General features: G+C 48.1%; 1 protein-coding gene across 5 annotated transcripts in view; it reads right to left on the bottom strand.

Annotated features, from left to right (window-relative positions):
• The window catches only part of MAP7D3 (MAP7 domain containing 3), a 60,756-nt gene that overhangs the window by 29,846 nt on the left and 11,650 nt on the right, over positions 1 to 19,260 (bottom strand). For 4 of the 5 annotated variants that reach the window (XM_037511876.2, XM_037511878.2, XM_037511880.2 and 1 more), the window contains exon 1: positions 3,365 to 3,508. In XM_037511876.2, coding sequence (XP_037367773.1) covers positions 3,365 to 3,419 — 55 coding nt within the window. In that variant the 5' untranslated portion in view covers positions 3,420 to 3,508. Of the gene's footprint in view, positions 1 to 3,364; positions 3,509 to 16,735; positions 16,878 to 19,260 lie in introns of those variants that run through there. The other variant, XM_037511877.2, reaches the window with a different exon arrangement.

Here is a 19,260-nt window from a genome sequence, read left to right as displayed (position 1 = left end):
GGCTTTGCAGAGGCTGCGGGCAGCTTCGCAACCCAGCGCTCAACCACTGCGCCACCGGGGAGGCCCCCTACCAATTCTTAAAAAACAGGAAAGCACAATTATGCTGAACTTAGAGAAAATATGGAAAAGACATCGCAAAAAGAAAACCATTCTCCTACAAGTGGAAGATGTACAAACTCATTAATCTCCTGGCTCTCTAACTCAGTAAAAGACTCGGAACAAATGGAACCAAAAACAGGCACAACTAAGAAAGGCAAAGTAAAAGACTGCTTTACATAACAGAACTTAAAAAGATGTCCTTGAAATTTTGAGGCCCCTTTTGTATACAGTGTTTCAGCTCATTACTGACTTCAATCTAGTGGAAAATTTTTGCTTCTCTCTAGGCCTCCTACACACACACACACACACACACACACACAAACACACGCGCGCGCGCGCGCGCAAGAGTTGTCACTAGAGCTCTGCTCCACCAGGGTAGGCTAAATCCAAGAAAAGGCAGGACACCCAAATGTGATTACCCCAAGGTGCTTAACACTATGAGACGTCACTGATAAAGGCACAAGCCAATACCTATTCAGCAATTCTGTCTTGTCTGCCAAATCTGTTGCTCTTGAAATCACTCTCAGAATTCAACTTAAAACATGCACCTCCTCCTCTCCATGACCTTTCTTTCTCCAAGACCCTTTCTGCTATACTCATTAGAAAGATTAGAGCACGTAAAGTAGCATTTTCATCACATAGCAATGGGTGCAGACTGCAAAAAAATAACTGAAAGGTCTCCTTTTTTATTATGAAAAAGGGCTATTGTCCTGGCAGAGAACAGTCACACCATGATAAAACTTACAGATTAATGGACATCGTGCTATACAGTTAGGGGGGTAACAGTAAATAATAAAAGTTGCAACCCCAATAAAGTCCTATATCTGGAGTTCCGGGGCTGGATGTAATGCTCAAAGAGCCCGCTGGAGGGCCCTGCAACCCTTCCCACAGCTGCTGGCCCTGTCCTGGGGGTGGGGGTGGGGGTAGGGTCCACCCTCAAGCAAAGCTGAGCAGTTGGAAGTGGTAAGGCCTCCAGCTGATCCATTCCGCCCACACCAAGGATCTCTCTTCATGGTGTCATGCCAGTTTGCAAGTCATCAGACCATGGAGAGAGTGAGAAAATATTACTGAAAAATTAATAGATCACCAAAGAAACCTTCAATCAGGGAACCATAAAAATAAGGCAGATTCAGGCCTCCGGGTGGCGCAAGGGGTTAAGCACCGCACTATGAAGCAATCTGCAGCCTCTGCAGCAAGAGTTCAATTCCCGGCCAGCCAGGGAGCAGCCCACATGGCGCAGCAGACCTCTCCTGTATCGCCCACTGCTCCCCTCAGCAGTGTACTTCAGTCGCTCTGCCTGTTCTGTTCCCCGCTCTGTCTCTGGTGAAGCCTCTCACCACCCCCCCATGCCTCCGGCCTGTACCCCAGTTCTTGTATGCATAAATAAATCTTTTTAAAAAGCTCAATAACTATGGCCTCCCTGGTTGCCCAGGGGTTAAAGACACAGCGCTATCAAGCTATCACCAGCCACAGCAGCACCAGTTCAATTCTCTGGCGGCCAGGGAGCTAACCCACCTTAACCCACCTGGTGCAGCAGACCTCTCCTGCCTCTCCCGCTGCTCCCTCTATAGATCTGTCTGTTCTGCTCCCCACTTTCTCTGGTGAATCCTCTCACCACCCACAACCCCCCTGGCACCTCTGTCTTACACCTCAGTTCTTGTATGCATAAATAAGTAAATCTTTTTTTAGAAGCTCAATAAATGTAATATCTATGTAGAGTGAACTGTGTGCCCAAAGTTATTTGGCCCAGAACTGTTTTGACTCCTGCCCCCACCAGGATGAAATTGACCTTTTAGCAAAAACCATTCCATTCATGGTCTCAACTGAGACCATGAAGGCACTTCTAATCAAGCTGGTGTCCTGTGAAAATCTAACAATTGATGTTTTCAATTTCTAATATGAAAAAGGCAACAATTACATCAACCAGGCATTGGGGTTAAGCCTTTTTTTCATAGCTTTAACTTTTTGGCTTGGAATGCTGAAAATTCAGGCAACTGTCTCAGCTTTGAAATACAGAGTTATCCAGAAAGCTGGTTAATTTAAATCGCTGAAATAAACCAATGTGAGAGTCTTCGGTGTCAATATGTAATAAAACTATCTGGATTTACTGCAAACTCTCTCTGGGCGAACCATAATAAGTTAGAGACAGAAGGAAAAGTTTTTCTCCCTCTGGAACGATCTAAGTGTATGTTTCTCACATATCCTTTGGGGAAGTGATTGGAAGTGTTCTGAAATAACATGAATATTCCCAATCGCGGCCAATCGAATGTGTTCACTGCAAATGAAAAAAAATCCCTAAGGATCTTGATTAAAAAAACACTATGATCGTTTTCTCCAAACCCATCTGGAGGAAACTAGCCTAAGAGGCTTAAAAAAGAAACCTCCTCCAAGCAAGATAGACTATCACGCTCAAGCAGTGGAGCTGTCTCCTGAACTACATAACGCGCGGCCAAGTTTTGAAAAAAGGAACGACTTTGAGGGGGAAAAGGCACTTTTTGGCGATGGAAGCCGCTGAGGAGCTGCAAGCACCCTTAAAGGGTGGATGCCCGTTCATTTCCGCCTCGGGTCCGCAAGAGTCCACGGAAGGGGACATCTGAGTGAAGTCCTGTGCTACCGTGCGGCCGGCAATTCTGCAGCAGCCAAGAGCCAAGTTTCATCCCAACTTTCAAAGGCACAGACACCCCCGGCCCCCACGGCTCCCCCCTCCTCGCCCATCTGGACCAGGAGGGTGCAGGAGGAAGGTGAGCTGCAGCTACAGGCAGGCGCGGCGACCGTGGGAAAGGCTTGCGGCGGTGCGCCCCGGGCTGCGGGCAAACTCCCGACTCTCGGCGCCCGGGTCGCTTGGAGTCTGTTCCCGAGCCCCCGCGTCCCAGGCAGCGGTGTGCGGGTCGCCCCAAGCGTCCGCCACCGTCCCCACACCCCAAAGCAGGCGGGACTTAGGACGATCCGCGGGGTCCGGGGTTCCATCGCCCTCCCCCTCACCCCCGCTCCAGCCGCGCCCGTTAGTTTCCTCCGCCCCGCCCGCGGCCGCTGCCTGCGGCCCTTCAGGGGCGCCCGGACTCGGTCGTTTCCCCGCCCGCCCCGTCGCGACCCGGGGAGGTGGGGTCCCATCAGGAGAGCGGGGAGCACCCGTCTGCGCGGAGCGATTCCGGCGTCAAGTTTCGGGGCGCTCGCCGCGCGGCTCCCAAAGCCCCGGGCCGCAGGAAGCCGCCGCCCGGGCGAGCCGCCGCCCCCACCCACTCCCGGGAGCCGTCGGCCCGCTCACCCATTCTTTCCCTCATGCCCCGCAGGGAGGACGAACTGCCAGCGCGGTCCGCCATCTTCCGAGCAGCCGAACCGTCGGGCGCCTCGGGGTCGGGGACCCAAATGCGCAGGCTCAGGCGCCGCCGTGGCTGCACCGGACGAGCCCCGGGCCTTCGCCCCCGGGGGCGGGGCGGGGCGGGGCCCGAGGTGCCGCCGCGCCCCCTTCGGAGTCGCAATTTAGGCAGCTCGGCTTTCCGCTCGCGAAGAACCCTGCCACTCCAGGCCGCGTCCGCCTCGCTCTGAGGACGCCGTCGGCGGCGTTCCGAGCCGGCCTCACAATCCCCTGGCGGCCGGCCAATCAGCGCGCGGCCCCGGCGCTCGCCTCGCATCACTTTGGCCTTGCTACGTGTAGCGTGACTTCATTCGTTCCCGCCGGGAGCAGGTACTGCGTGCCTCCTGGGGGCGCGCGCTGATGAGCTGGCCGGGCTTTGAAACGCGAGAGCGAGAGCGGCCCCGGGAGAGGTTGGAGAGGGATGGCGGGCTTGCGGCGAAGGGCTAGTGCTGGGGGCCCGCGCAGGAGTAGAGGCTTTCCACCGTGGCCCAATCACGACACCGTCAGGTCCCAAAGTTAGGTGACGTATCTTTAGGGTGAAGGACAGGACTCCTTGGCAGGAGTCTCTCCCCATTTTGGAGGCGGCTCTTTAGAGGTTACAGACCACCCCCCCCCCCCCGCAACACACACACACAGGGAAAAAACTACATGGCCATGCCCCTCCAGGTACTCCCGAACACCTGGTGGCGTGGCTCCCCTTGTGAGTCTGTACCGCAAACGGTTGTAGGGAAGCAGTTCAGGGAATGGGGCCTCAGGGATGGTGCAGGATGGTGCAGGCCTCCAGGTGGGGCAGGGACCCGTGAAAGAGCTCTTTGATGAGACCAGCGGGTCTTCAATGACACGGGAGCTGTAAGATAGAAGCTAGTAACAGCAAAGCAGTTACTGCCTCGTGTTATGTGCCAGACACTGTTCTATAACGACATTACATATATTCACTCATTCAATCCCCCGGCCGTCCCATGAAATGAGGACAGTAGAACGGATAGCGGTTACCCATGTATCCAGAGGCACACAGTAAATGACAGACTGGAAGTTGAACTGCAAAGATTTGACGGCAGTATAGGGGTGCTTAGCTTTATGCGACACTTTCATGACAGTTGAGCGATGTAGAATTCATACAGGATTAGTATCCATAATGCAAAAAGATTTAAAAATACATGACAAAAAGACAACCTCCAACAAAATGAGCAAAAGGTATAAATGGGCCTTTCAAGGGAAACAAATGGCTAATAAGCATAAGAAAAGATGCTCAAACTCTAGCAGTCCATAAGTATGAGGGGAAACCCCCAAGATATCATGTTACACCTACAGATTTGGGGTTTTTTAAGCTTTATTTATTTATGCATACAAGAGTTGGGGTACAGGCTAGAGGTGTGGGAGGTGAGAGGACTCACCAGAGACAGAGTGGGGAACAGAACAGGCAGATTGACCAAAGTACACTGCTGAGGGGGAGCAGTGGGCAAGACAGGAGAGGTCTGCTGCGCCATATGGGTTGCTCCTTGGCTGGCCAAGAATCGAACTCTTGCTGTAGTGGCTGCAGATTGCTTCATAGGTTGCGCCTTAACCCCTGCGCCACCAGGGAGGCCCTACACCTACAGATTTGACAAAAACTAAGGGTGAATGATAAGTGTTGTGGATGTAGGTTAATGCGATTGGGGAAAAGTTTGCCATTACAGCATCATAACATACAGAGATCAATACTTTGCATAACATACCAGATGCTAGCCGCCACTATTGATATTACACACATGTGATTGGAGCACCAGTAGAACGTGGGCACAAGTGTGTGCCCACATGAACATTAAACTTTGACAAACTGGCCTAGAACTTCAGAAACAAAATCTAGAAAGACTCATCGCCTTTGTAGTTTCTTGTAAAGATATTGACCCCATTATTAGATGGGGAAATTAGAGGAAACATTGAAATCAATCCAGACTGTGACATGTTCTCCAAAACTGGCCTTAAGGCTTTAAAATGTTAATGTCATAAAAGATTAAAAAAACGATCGTGATGGAAGTGTGTTCCAGAACTGAGGAAGCTAAAGAGACCAAATGCGATGCATGATCCTTGATTAGAACCTGGATTTCAAAGACTAGCTTTAAAGGGAACTCTTTATAGGGGCAGTTGGGAAATCTTGAATATGAATTATTTTAAAGATGATGACAATAGGGCCTCCCTGGTGGCGCAGGGGCTAAAGACAGTGCTATCAAGCTACTGCCAACCACTACAGCATGAGTTCGATCCCTGCATGGTGCAGCAGACATCTCCTGTCTCGCCCGTTGGTCCCCTTGTTATAGGACAGGGAGAGGGGTAGCCCAAGCCCCGCAAACCTGCCTATTCTAAATGGGTTCTGCCATCCGCCGCATCAACACAAAACATATGAGACTTTAATGGGAAGGAACTTTAATACAACTAGGAAACAATACAGGTAAGGCAAAGAGTCTAGTTTCTAAATGAAGCACCCAAAGTTACCCGTCCCCTCGTGGGTAAAAGTCCATCCATATGGGATCGGCCCAGAACAAGGCCCCAAAACCTGCCACAAGTCTAAAGCATCTTCCAGTGGGGACCCACAGAAAAGGGTCACAAACAACTGGACAAGCCCGGAAGGAAAAGAGCAAAATCAACATCAAGATAAAAGCTGCCATTGTCACCTCCCCACAGGTCTCACCCACATCTGTGTCACCCAGTCCACGACTAAAAGACAAGCGCAGTTTCTTTACGTGTCTCTAGGCTCCATGCGTCTCCTCCAGGTCTCCTTCTGGCTCCATCCTGCTTCCTTCCTCAGTCTCTTCTGCCGCTTCTCCTCTTCCTGCTCAGCTCCACCCTCCCTTGGGAGGGGCAGGGAACCTCCCCCTTTCCTGGGACCACCCTGTTACACCCTCAGTAGTGTATTTCAGTAGATCTGCCTGTTCTGCTCCCCATTCGCTCTGACTTACACCCCAGTTCTTGTATGCATAAATAAATCTTTAAAAAAAAATAAAATAGGGCCTCCCCGGTGGCGCAGCGGTTGAGCGCTGGGTTGCGAACCTGCCCGCAGCCTCTGCGGCACCGGTTCGATCCCCGGCTGCTCCCCAGCCACCAGAGGAGGGTCCCACATGGCGCACAGACCTCTCCTGCGGCCCGCTGTTCCCCTCAGCAGTGTACTTCGGTCCTTCTGCCTGCTCTGCTCCCCGCTCTGGCTCTGGTGAATTCTCTCACCCTCCCGCGTTTCTGACTGTACCCAGTGCATGTATAAACAAAACAAGCAAATGAATAAATAAATAAATAAATAAACATGCCTCTATAAAAAAATTAAAAAAAAAGAAAAAATAATAAAATAAAAATAAAAAGTAACTCTTAAAATGATGACACTATTAAAAGTTTTGGAAAACACAATGCAGGACAAGTGAAATGATCAACTATTTCATCAATGTTCAAGCTTCCCAATTGTCTCATTTTTTATGTTTGAATGAAAACCCAAACCAGGTCCACACACAACATGAATGTGCCTTTTAAGCCTCTCTTAATCTGTAGATAACCCTCTCTATCTCTGATATCTTTGTGAGATCACTGTTCAGTTTAGCACCCATTCATTCATTCATTCCCTATGTAAGTCATTCGGTCACGCTTGTTGACCACCTACTCTGTGCAGGTTGGGAAGCAGAGGTGCCCCACATTGATTCTGAGCTAATGAATAAACATCAGGGGCCGCTTAGATATGTTCTTGGGGCTAGAGCATTTCCCAAAGGAGCTCCCCTGAGACTGTCTGTACATTCTCAGAAAAATATTGCAGCTGAAAGCTGCCAACTTGGGGAGAGTGAGTCTACTCTGGGAGGCAACCCAGACAAGCTGGAAAGAACCCAGGGAGGTTCCCCCCCAACCCCGCCTCCCCTCTCTTTCCCCAGTGAGCAAAAACAGAACTGCAATCCTGCTCGCTGCCCCCCATCCTTTGTTTGGCCCCTTTTCCCATTAAACCTGACACCAGGGCCTCCCTGGTGGCGCAGCGGTTGAGCGCTGGGTTGCGAAACTGCCCACAGCCTGTGCAGCGCCAGTTCGATCCCCAGCTGCTCCCCCGCCAGTGGAGGAGGGTCCCACATGGCGTGCAGACCTCTCCTGCCGCCCGCTGCTCCCCTCAGCAGTGTACTTCGGTCCTTCTGCCTGTTCTGCTCCCCGTTCTGGCTCTAGTGAATTCTCTCACCCTCCCGCACTTCTGACTGTACCCAGTGCTTGTATAAATAAATAAATAAATCTTTAAAAAAAAAAAAAATAAACCTGACACCAGCAGGAAAAATACTCAGTCATAATAGGTACAGGTATTGTCACCTTTTCTGTTAAATGCTGAAGGTCTAAAAAATGAAATTCAATTGTAATACACACTCAGTGGACTTCCCAAGTCTAACAAGTTTGCATTTCAACTGCTACCACCACTGTCCTGTCCTGTGAGTTTTAAGTCTCACAGCCGGGAGTTGGCTCTTTTGCAGCCCTGAAGTACCAGTCAGATTCTGCCATCAGGCAACACTTTGGAGGCGCACAACTTTGCATGCTTTCCCGTCTCCTTGCTAGCTCTTGCCTTGCATCTGCTGCAGCTTGGCTGTGATGCCGGGGGACGAGTGATGTTTCATTCTGGACTCATCTCTGGCCAAACCTACTCATATTTTCCTTCCTTTTCCCAAATCTGCGCTTTTCTTCCCTCCCAAGTTGCAGAATTACCTCAGACTCTGGCTATTGGTTGTTGGCAGCCTTTTCAGCTCTGTGCCTGCCCCGCCTTCCATGACCCTTCAGCATACTTCCCTACGCCACCCCCACCCCCTTTGCATGGAGGACCTAGAGGACTTGCTTTCTGGTCTTTCCTGGGTTGAGGTGAGGGCTGAGTCTCAGGGCCTGAACTCTGCAGAATGGGGGCAGGGAGCTTCTAAGGAGAGCAGGAGGCAGCCATCACCACTAGTGTGGAGGGTATTTCCCTCTCAACTGGAAATCCCGAACAACCTCAGCGAGGAAGGGTGTGGCAGTGTGGCTTTGGGCTGGGAGCTAGAAGTGAGGGGTCGGTAGTGCAGGCAGTGCTACAGGTTCTCCATGGGTTATTCATACAATCCTCACCACAACTATAGGACATAGCTCTATTATCCCTATTTTACATTAGAGGAAACAGGCATGGTTTGGGGGCTTGGAGGGAAGGGCAGTGGGGGGTGGTTAATTAACTTGCCCCAGGTTAGTGCAGCTAGGAAGTGGCAGAGCTGGGGTTCAAGCCCCCTTAGAGCTAGTCCTCCTTCCCTGCTGTCTCCCGATTTGCCAGGTGACAAGCCCAAGTTCACACTTGGTTCCTTGTCCATGTCTGCCACTTCTTTGTTGATCCAGTCCCCACACTCTGGCTATGGAACCTTTTCCAAGTTACACTTTTTATAACCCATGTCTCCGCACAGCTGTCTCTTCAGCCTTTACTAGAATTGACTCAAGCTCTTCATAAGAAACTCATTGAAAGGGCCTCCCCGGTTGCGCAGCGGTTGAGCAGTGGGTTGCGAAGCTGCCCACAGCCTCTGCAGCGCCAGTTCGATCCCCGGCTGCTCCCGCATCCTGCCGCCCGCTGCTTCCCTCAGCAGTGTACTTCGGTCCTTCTGCCTGCTCCGCTCCCCGCTCTGGCTCTGGTGAATTCTTTCACCCTACCGCGCTTCTGACTGTACCCAGTGCTTGTATAAATAAATAAAAATAAATCTTAAAAAAAAAAAAGAAACTCATTGAAAAAGGGCACTGAATATATGTCTCATGATGGAGAAAAAGTAAGGCACCTCTTAAGCCTTCCTTCTTGAAAGACTAGGCGGAGTCCACAAAGGCTGAGTACTTAGGACTGACTTCAAACTGCATGTGTAAAGGAAACCATGCCACAGTTAGCTTACCCTGTTTATCCTGCAACCAATATTTGTTGAATGAATGAAAGAGAATACTAAAAGCCTCCACAGTACTGAAGAAGGAAGAAATGAAAATATTTTGGATGGCCACTGGGGTGTTGAAAAAGTCTATACTTAAAATTATTAAAGGGCAAGAAAATGTCCTCATTTTTTTTTCTAGACTTCAAATAAAGTAGAGCAAACATGAGCTGTGCCTTCTCATTCTAAATACAGGCTTGTAATACAAAGGAAGCTTCAGAGGATGCCAAAAAACATAAAATATCAAGGAATGCCCTTTAAAGACACTTCAGAATTTCTACTAGAGCTGAAAATTGGTAAGATCCAGATGAGAGAAGATGAAAGAAAAGAAGAATCGGGATGGTTTGTTAAAATACACATTGCTAGGCCCCATTCCCACACTTTTGCATTCCATGGGGCTTATTAGTTGTGTAACATACACCTCTAAGGAAATGTACTGAATAATATCTAGTGCGATGTCAATGACAACTGAGTACTTGATTATCATGATACTTTAGTGATGACAAATATTAAAAAGTCTCCTACAGATCTCGAGTCATGAAATCCTGGTACTTAATACTTTTTTTTTTTTTTTTTTTTAACAAAGCGCAGGTAGATACTTTGCTGTAGGTGCACTGAAGGCCTTGCCAGGGCAATGCCCATGAACATCACAGTGGGAAGGCCATCACATGGGGGCACCCATCATTGCAGGGAGGTGCAACAGGGATTTGTACTAGTATTTCCTGTGATAAAGTCCAATACAGCACATTGTGTACATGATTCACCTTTTCTTTTCTTCCCCCACACGGTTTCTTTCCCCCACAGAGACCAGGTCATGCACGTAAGCACCAGCATTTGGAAAGGAACGAGGTTAGATGAATGAGGGAAAGTAAAGACATCCAGGATCACACACAGGAAGTGAAATGAGAAGGAACTCCTCATGACCCCCAGAGAGACAAGTCCCAGGGAAGGCGGGTTAGACTGGTGTAGATGTAGTCGGTCCCCACTGTTCTTCCCTTCCCCCATCCCTACACTCAGCACCTAACTGCAAAATCAGCCGCCTCTAAGATAGAGGGTGTGGCTTGTGACTGGTAGGTCCTGCTGTAGATGTTTGAAAAGCCCAGTGGATGGAAGGAATCCCATCCATTATTGCACTTCATTAATCAGCTGGAAGTACACGGTGTTCTTGAAGAGTATGAAGCTCTGAGACTCAGGCTGAAACTGATGGAAGCTTCGAGCAGAAAATTTAGGAATCAGCAGAATTAAAGTCTGACACTGAGTATTCCCTAGGCCTCCTGGAGTAGCCTGAAGGTGAAGATAGAGATGATTAACATAGTGGTTAAACCGGCTTTGAAAAATCCTTTGGCACAGCCTGCTGTGGAAAGTCTAAAGGGGCAAACCTTAGGTGGGGATATGGAGAATTGTTGGTCATTATAAAGGAACCCCAGTCCTTACAGAGTAACCCAACCAGACCTTAGGAGTGATAGACTCCACAATGGATAAAATTCCACAGAGTGAATCCCCCCAAAGAACACTCTGGCAAATTGCAACTCTTTGCCTGCCTGCATCTATGCAGGCGCCTCTTTTCCCTAATAAACCTGCCCCCTTCAAAATGCAGCTTTTGCCTTTTTGTATTCATGCAAATGTCTTTTTCCTTCTTAAACTTGCCTTGTGTGCTGAATGAGAAACTGCCGAAACTTTTCTCAGAGGGAACCTGAGGACCTCACTCACTCACTGAACCCCAACATCTGAACCCCATCAAAGCCATTTTCAATGGTAAACAAATCTGTCCTTACGCTGGCTCTTCTTGAGAATTTCCCTTTGCCAAATTCAGTGGCCAATGGGCCGATATTATCATGTAGTCGAAAACTTGCTCTGTAAACCTTACTCTTTCTTCAAGGCCAGCTCACAGATCTATTTAGAGAATGTGTATCTGGAGGGGAAACGGCCCGAAAATACAAAGGGACCCGTATGCACACTGCCCAGGGTGCGTGGGTCCATCAGAACACACACACTCACACACACACACACACACAGAATGCACACATTGCAGCCAAGAGCAGCAGCAGCTTTCCCCAGGGGTTCTCCTGTCTCTGCACACAGTTGGGGCGTAGGGCTCAGCCACACACAACAAAACTTCCAATGGTCAACTTAACCCAACAGCCAACCCCCCGGGAGAGTTTTCAAGGGAGACTCTTGGGTTGGATAGGGAGAAGAGCAAGAGCAGACGTTGTCTCTGAAGTCAACAACGGGTAAATAGACCCTACGTTTCTGTTCTTGTGATAGACACATACCACTGACTTTGCTGTTCTTTACTTTCCAATATTATTCTCAAAGACCAATCGCAGAATGTGACAGAAAGGACAGTCAAGGCCACTTAGTTTAGTCCTTTTCCTTTTTCCCTGAGGCTCAGAGAGGGGGGTCGACGCGTTCCTAAGGCTGGGACCCAGGTCTGCTGACACCCTACCTAATGCTCTTTCCTCCACACATACCAAGGCTGTCCCAACAATCTTGTGAAAGAAAAAAAAGTGAGATTTCCTGATCCAATGCTGGGAACTATTATGTAATCTAGCTGGAATTTGACCTATATCCTCCCAGTGAAACTGAAATGGAGATGGGAGGGAAATAAATGGAGACACCAATCCGTTGTGAAGGCAAAGTTAACAGATGTTTATTGACCATTATTTATGTGAAGGGGCCTATGGGTTGCTCCCTACCTTTCTCTGGGCCCATTTCTATTTCCTCCCGGAGCCTCTTTCTGCAGCAGCCAAACCAGGCCAGCACCTTGGCTCCCCCTGTGTGCCTCTTGATCTTTACTAACCCCTCACCTCCAGTCCTTCACAGAGGAATGATTTAAATTCAGTCATGTGACTTTAGAGCTCTCAAGCTTTCCAGGGGCATGAGGAACCAGAGCAAGACAGGGCTGCCAAAACAGGGCCTGCTAGCCTCTGCCAAAATCACATCAGTGGCATAATGGACTTGCTATTTGAAGCTGGGAGTGGGAGGGAGAGTGGGAATGTGGGAGATGACTGAACATTGGAAGAATCTGAGAGGCTTCCTGGAAGAAGCGGCTCTTAATCCCAGGCTTCCCCAGGAGTGCCTATTTATGGGACGGCCAGTTCTTCTAGGTGTTATTGTGAGAACTCTGTAGACAGTTTGTGCTTAATATGTGTTCTGAGGTTGTTAATAATATTGATTAAAATGTGTGGGATAATCCATTCAATGGGCCCCCTGACTCCCCCTCAACCAAAGAATAGTTCATTCTTCTGAAACTAACCACTTGTTTTTTCCCTCTTTCTAAGAGGAGGGTATATGTACTCAGCTGAGGTTCCTTCTGGAAGTGTGTATGCAGGATAGTGTAGATGAGGCTAACTTCAGAAGGAAGGTGTGAGAAATAAAGCACTGATTTCCATTTGGGTTCTGTGGAAATATTTAGGAAGCCTGCTTAGTGGTGTTTTCATGATTAAAAATGACCCAGTGTGTTCGTTTGACCGTAACACGAACTACAGCAGTCCTGACAGATGCTTTCACCCATATCCATATGTCTCATTTATATCTTAATCCACAGCCTGCTGGGAAATAGCCTGGGAAGACTAGTGCTTTGGGGACCGCTGTCAGTAGGTTTCAGCCTATTTTTCAGCCTGTGGGATTCACACATCCCCCGCACAAGGAGCTCGGGTTTGGCCCTGGGCCTGTGGAATTGCTGTAGGGCCTACTACAGCAGGGAAAAGAAAATTCAAAATGTGAAATGACTTTGTGCAAATGTGAGTCAGGGATGTGTTCGGTCTGTTTATAGAAGGAGGAAATGATATTTGAAAAAAATGGTTTAGGGAGAAATGCTGTCATATATGCATTTGAGATCTAGTTACCGACAGGCTACAGAGGGCAGCAGACCAGGTACCTTGCGAGGCCCAAACATAAGCCCATTCCCCACTAGCAGGGTGGTGAAAAGAGCATGGGCTTTGGAGTGCAGTGCTTCTAGGCCTGCCCCTGAACGATGACTCCACTCTGGAGCTTCCCTGGTGGCTCAGGGATTAAGCCTTTCCGCTATCATGCTATAGCCACTGGCCTGAGTTCAGTGATCACCCGGCCAGGGAGCTAACCTTCCTGGCTCGGCAGACCTCTCCTGTCTTGCCTACTGCTCCCTCAGCAGTGTGTTTCGGTCGGTCTGCCTGTTCTGCTCCCCACTCTGTCTCTGGTGAATCCTCTCACCCCCCCTCACCTCTAGCCTATATCCCAGTTTTTCTACATAAAAATAAATAATTAAATCTTTAAAAAGAAAAAAAAAAAAAAAGATGATTCCACCCTTAGCCTTTGTTTCCTGGTCTGTAAAATGAGCCTAATAACAGTGGCCTAGAACTTTTATTTCTACTCACAGCAGTTGATACAAAGGATCAGGTACAGTGTTTGATATAAACCATGAGCCCAACATAATCAGTGGCTTCTACTTTGGCGGCACATACTATGTGCAATGTGCTGAGGTTATGTACTTTGCTCACATCATCTCTTGACAATTGTGCCGAGGTCAGTGGCATTATCCCCTGAAATGTCTAGCACTACTGACGTGTAACCGCACAGCTCAGATCCCTGCCTTTTCTTGTCTCCCCCCCTCCTTCATTTGTGGCCAGAGGACAAGAGATATTTCATCTGCTCAGAAGAGAATAAGGACAGGAGGCCAAGGGAACTTACTGACTTGAGGCTGGAAGAGGGATTTGTAGCAAGACATAAGATTTAAGTTTTCATGCAAAGAATAATAAAATTGTCACTAACAAAGAGGCTTGTTTGGGGAGAAACAAACACAGGATGCATGCAGATACTTGAAATCTTTTTAAACCAGAATACTAGCAGTTGGGGAACAGGGGACCGACCACGTTGGTCTATTCCCTGGAGGTGGCACAGAGCACACTGTCATGCACTCACAGACACCCCCGCCCCTTCTAGGCACAACTCTGGGGAAGGCAGAAGGTGCAGCAAGTATAGTGCAGCCACTAGGATGCTTGTGCGACCTCATTTCTTAAAGATGGAAAGGACCTTCATAGAAGACAGACTTCGCAGGCAGCGAACGTCTCTCTAACCACTGAGGCAAAGACTGAAGTCCCATCTGAAGAGGCTGCCAGCCACAAGGCCACAGCCAGCTCAGCAGCTCATCTGCAGGAATCAGCAGCAGCTGGGAAGCACAAGCCTCTGGAGACCTTCCGGCCTAGGAGGGGTTAACCCAGGTCAAGTGCCTCCACATACAGCTCTACCCCCTAGGCAGCCGGCTAGAATGGGGGGTGGGGTGGAAGGATGGAGGGCTGGGGGGATGGAGAGATGGGGGGATATGTCTCTGCAATGACAAGGTTATTTTAATGCCACTGAACACTGAATTCAATTTTTCCTTTGGTCTCTGGGATGCCACAGCCCAGAATTTCAACACGTTTCACTTACACATCTGTGTCTAGTTCCAAATTCTGGGAGTAGTTTCCCCTTCCCCGTCATCTCTGCCAATTCTCTGGGTGTGGTGGAAAGGAAGCACTTTCAGTCTGGCCTCCCAAATTCACGGCAACATGAATGGCAGTAAAATCATTGAATTGTGCATTGTTTAAAAATAGGAAAGTCAGTTTATATTTTTCTTTGCTGGTATTTTGCACCTTACTTTTCAAAACCTGTTGTTAAAGGACACTTGGGGTGTGGGTGGGGGTATATGAAGGGGCATTCTGAGCAGGGATACTCAGAAGCACCAGAGATAGAAAAAAGGGTAATTACTCTGAGAGCTCAAAGTCTTAATTTAGTCACTTTCCTCTACATTTCGCAAATGAGACAACTTGGAGGGGAGTGACTTTACCAAGGTCACATAGCTCAGTAAATGGCAGCAGCGCTGTTTGTTTTCAAAGCCCTATTTTCAAAGTACTGTTATAGAAGCCGACTATATTCCTAGTAGTGTGTGTGTGTGTGCACAGAAATTGACGCGATAATCAACTTGCACGAAGTGTCAATGAGATAACATCTGTAAACTGCCATGCACAGTAGCTAAACAAAACTAAATCGAGATATTCTATCAACTACACAATTTGTTTCCTTTGGATTTGGGTCCAGATATCTTTTAGGTTTACATAGTTGTAATGTTTGTGTCTATACCACATTGTGATCTCCTTTTTTTACTTAATATAGCCGGCATACTTACCATTTTAATGCCTTGAAGAACATTCCATCTGGTTGGTAGACTCTACTTTTTTTTAGACACTCTGCCATCACTGAATATGTGGGCTGCTTCCAGCTTTTCACCATTATAAATAGTGGGGCTTGGAAGAACCTCACAAAGCTTGCCACTCTCCCACCCCCGGGGCTCCTTTTGGACTTGTTTGTTTGGAATGTGTTCTTAAAAATGGAAAGAGACCTAGAAAGAGCTTTCAAACCAGACTGCTCTCCAGAAAGACAGCACCAGTTTGCTAAGTTCTTGTATCACCCAGAGTGGGAGAGGATGTCATTGGTGGGTGGGGCGGGGGTGGGCGGAGGGGGGGGCCTGGTAGAGTTAACTCTTCCCTCTAGGTCTGGAAAAGGAACTTGGGGATTCTTGGTTGCAACTTCCTTCCAGGCCTCCACTCACCCCACCCGCTTATCCTTGGCAGAATTCAGCTTTCCTTGCCTTTTTCTAACTTCCTCTTTCTGCGCTGGATCTTGGAACAGAAGTGACTGTGCTAATACAGAACAGTTTCTGTATTAATATGAGGCAAAAGCTAACAAAAGCAACACATGGAAGCGGGACAATCCACAGAACTTCACCAAATAAAACGATGGCTCTCCATCACGAACAAAAAGCCATTTTGATATCACCCCGGAGTGAACACTTTTCTCCAATTTATGGATGAGAAAACTGAGGCTTGGAAAGATTAACTTGCCCAGAGTCACGCAACTAGGAAGGGTTAGAGCTGTGATTGAACTCAGGTTTGTTTGAGTCGAAGACCTTTTTGTTCTTGATCTTGTCTTGCTTCTCAAATGCTCCTTTATGAACTGGTCACTTCGCTGCCACTGACCCTAATACTGTTTCCAGGATCAAATGAGATAAAAATTTCCAAGTGATTTGTGAAGGGTAAACAAAGCATTGACTAAAATTCATAGGTATTTTGACAACTATCAGTAAAATTGGGTTGAATTTGGTGAGGTGTTACAGGGCAGGGTGAGGGGTACTCTGGGACCCCTACACCTGCATGTCTAAAGGGATTACCTGGTTATAATAGTGGCCCCACAGGACACTACCAGGTCACATGACTTGGTCTAGTACTAGGCTTTCTGGAAAGACTCAGTAGTTTCCATCCTCAGAACAATTTCTGAGAAGTGGGGCCCTCGATGATAGGTACACGAGGATATTTGCAAATACAGGTGTCTCCCACAAGAGAGCTGTGAAGAGAAAGCGGAGGTTTACCTGTGCTGATGGATTTGCTCTTGGTGGTCTGCATTTTCAAGAGGAGTCGGAGGAACAAAATCAGGTATAGTAAAAGACTTGTCGTCAGGGTGATGACACTGGGATGGTAGCGGGGAAGAACAGCTATCTCTCACTTCCTCTCCTAAGAGAGAAACCCAGAGTTAGACACAGTCCACCGAATCCCACAGTTAACCTTCTAAGTGGCTTAGATCCCCTCTCACTGGACACTGCCACGGTGTTAGTTCCCTGTCCCACCCCGGAGGAAGGATGGAGCTGGGCAGGAAGGCGAAGCTGGGAATTTTCACAGTGTAAATTCCCTGCCCCACCCTAAGGAAGGGTGTGGCTGGGCAGGGAGGTGAAGCAAACACAGGCACTGGGGAAAAGGACGGAGCTGCTGTAGAAGAAGCAGAGAGAGATGGAGGAAGAAGACTGGGGAGGCACGTGGAGCGGAAAGATGCGTGAAGGAGAAGCCCTGCTTGCTTCTCGGCCTTGGACTTGTTTCAGGGACTTGGGGGACATAGAAGGACACACTTGAAACAGATGCGGTGAGAGACCCATGGGGAGGTTGACAGGGGCAGCCTTTACCTTGATTTTGCTCTTTTCCTTCCAGATTTGCCTGGCCCCTTCTGCCCCTTTCTTATGCGTTGCCACCAGAAGGTGCCTTAGAATTATGGCAGGCTTTTGGCCTCAGCTGTCCTGCTTGGGGCCAAGCCTGTTTGCCTGGACGTTTGCGCACAAGGGGATGGGTAACTTTGGGTGTTTGATTTGGAAACTTTTTTTCTTTTTCTTCTATTACACACTAATCGTATTAAAGTTCTTTTCTATCGAAGGTCTTATGCATTAAAAGTATGTTTTGTCTTCATGGGGCAGATGGCAGAACCTACTTAGAGTAGGCAGGTTTGGGGGTCCTGCAGTGTCCCTCTCTCTGCCCTGTAACACACTGACCCCTCCCACTTCTTACTGCTGGAATATAGCTTCATTGTTTTTGCTTAAGATGCACATGCTGTCTGTAACGGGAAAAGAGAAGACAAGACTTTCATGCGTGTGTTATATCAGACTCTGTCCCTGGAAATTATAGCACACGCAGCTCGGAGCATCCCTGTTAGTGACATGCCTGAGTGTTCTGTGCTTCCCTGCTCCTTGGAGTTGCGGTCTCTAAATCTGGTAAGGCCCTGGGAGCAGGGTCCACTCTGTCCATATGAAAAATGAAGAACTAGAGGCCCAGAGAGGTTAGTGTATATCTCTCAGGAAGCACAATTACAAGTGAAATTCTTGGGCATGTTCAGCTCTGGAAAGAAGAGCTTGGGAGTGAGTTAAGAGACTGGCGTGCTAGTTCCCACTCTGCCTCTACTTACCTGTGTGACCAAGGGCAAGTCATTCCTAACAAAGGGAAGGTTCCCACTCAGTGGCTGTCTTGGTTTTTTCCCGGTTTTACATTTTCTATAGCATTATTTGCGATTACTTGTGATTGGAATGAAACCTGGCCAGTTTTTCAGGAAAATAAAAATAGCAATATGATGTATAGAGGTTCCCCCCCACCCCCCATCAAATATATAGGTGAGAGCTTTCATAGAATTAACAGAAAGGACACTTTTCTTATTTGGCAACGCTAAGTGTTGCTGCCACCTAGTGAGAAGAAGGAATATGGCTTCATGCAAGGGCTGGGCCTTCTGTGGCCACCTAGGGGAAAATACCAGAAATCACCCAATCCAACAGATAACTTAGGATTTCACTCATACATTAAAATTTACAATGTTTCTGCAAGCCAATCTCTTTCCCTTTGATTAAAATGAAGCTGGAAGACGAGCTTCTCTGGGCAGTATTATTAAGTCGACATGATTGGTCTTTGGCCTCCTCCAAATGTGTATACACTGTGTCCTTTCCTGCTCTCTTCTTGCCAGCCAAGAAGGAGACCCTGGAAGGTCTGAGCAGGAAGGTAACATTCTCAGAAGATTTCCAGGGCAACCTATGTCATAGTGTTGACCTAAAAATTTAGGAGGCCATTCAAGAGGCCATTATTTGGAAACAAAGACCTGCAGTGCAGGGTGCACAGATTCAGGCATAAAACCCAAATGTATCCCAAGGGAGGGACAGAAAGCTGTTCCTTTTTAGTAGGAAAAGGGTGCCATTATCAAGGAAGAGGTGATGGAGGATGAGATAATGGTCAGGTGAGGGAGTCACAAGGACCAATGGTCCTGTGGATTGTCACAAAGAAAAGGAGATAAAAGTTGACTGTTACTAGTCCTTTCAACTGGATGTTCTTTCTTGCTGGCTTCTTGGGATGTTGGGTGTTAGGCTCAGTTGGGTGGGGGGTGTTAGACCATTTAAAGGGGCCATTTGTCTATATCGGCCACCCTGACCCCAATTTAAACTGGCTCCACTTAGAGCAACTTTTCACAATTGTACAGAAGCGAGTTTGTAGGGGGTCACACAGGTAGTAGGTCCATCAAACTAGGTGGTTTGATATTTGCAAAATCACTGGCTGGGAGCAAGATTAAGAGATCTTGTCCATGATACATATTTAT

The sequence above is a fragment of the Talpa occidentalis genome, unplaced genomic scaffold (genome assembly GCF_014898055.3).
Source record: "Talpa occidentalis isolate TD23 unplaced genomic scaffold, MPIMG_talOcc4v2.1 talOcc4.15, whole genome shotgun sequence".
NCBI lineage: Eukaryota > Metazoa > Chordata > Mammalia > Eulipotyphla > Talpidae > Talpa > Talpa occidentalis.
This window is presented reverse-complemented; position numbering and strand designations above follow the sequence as displayed.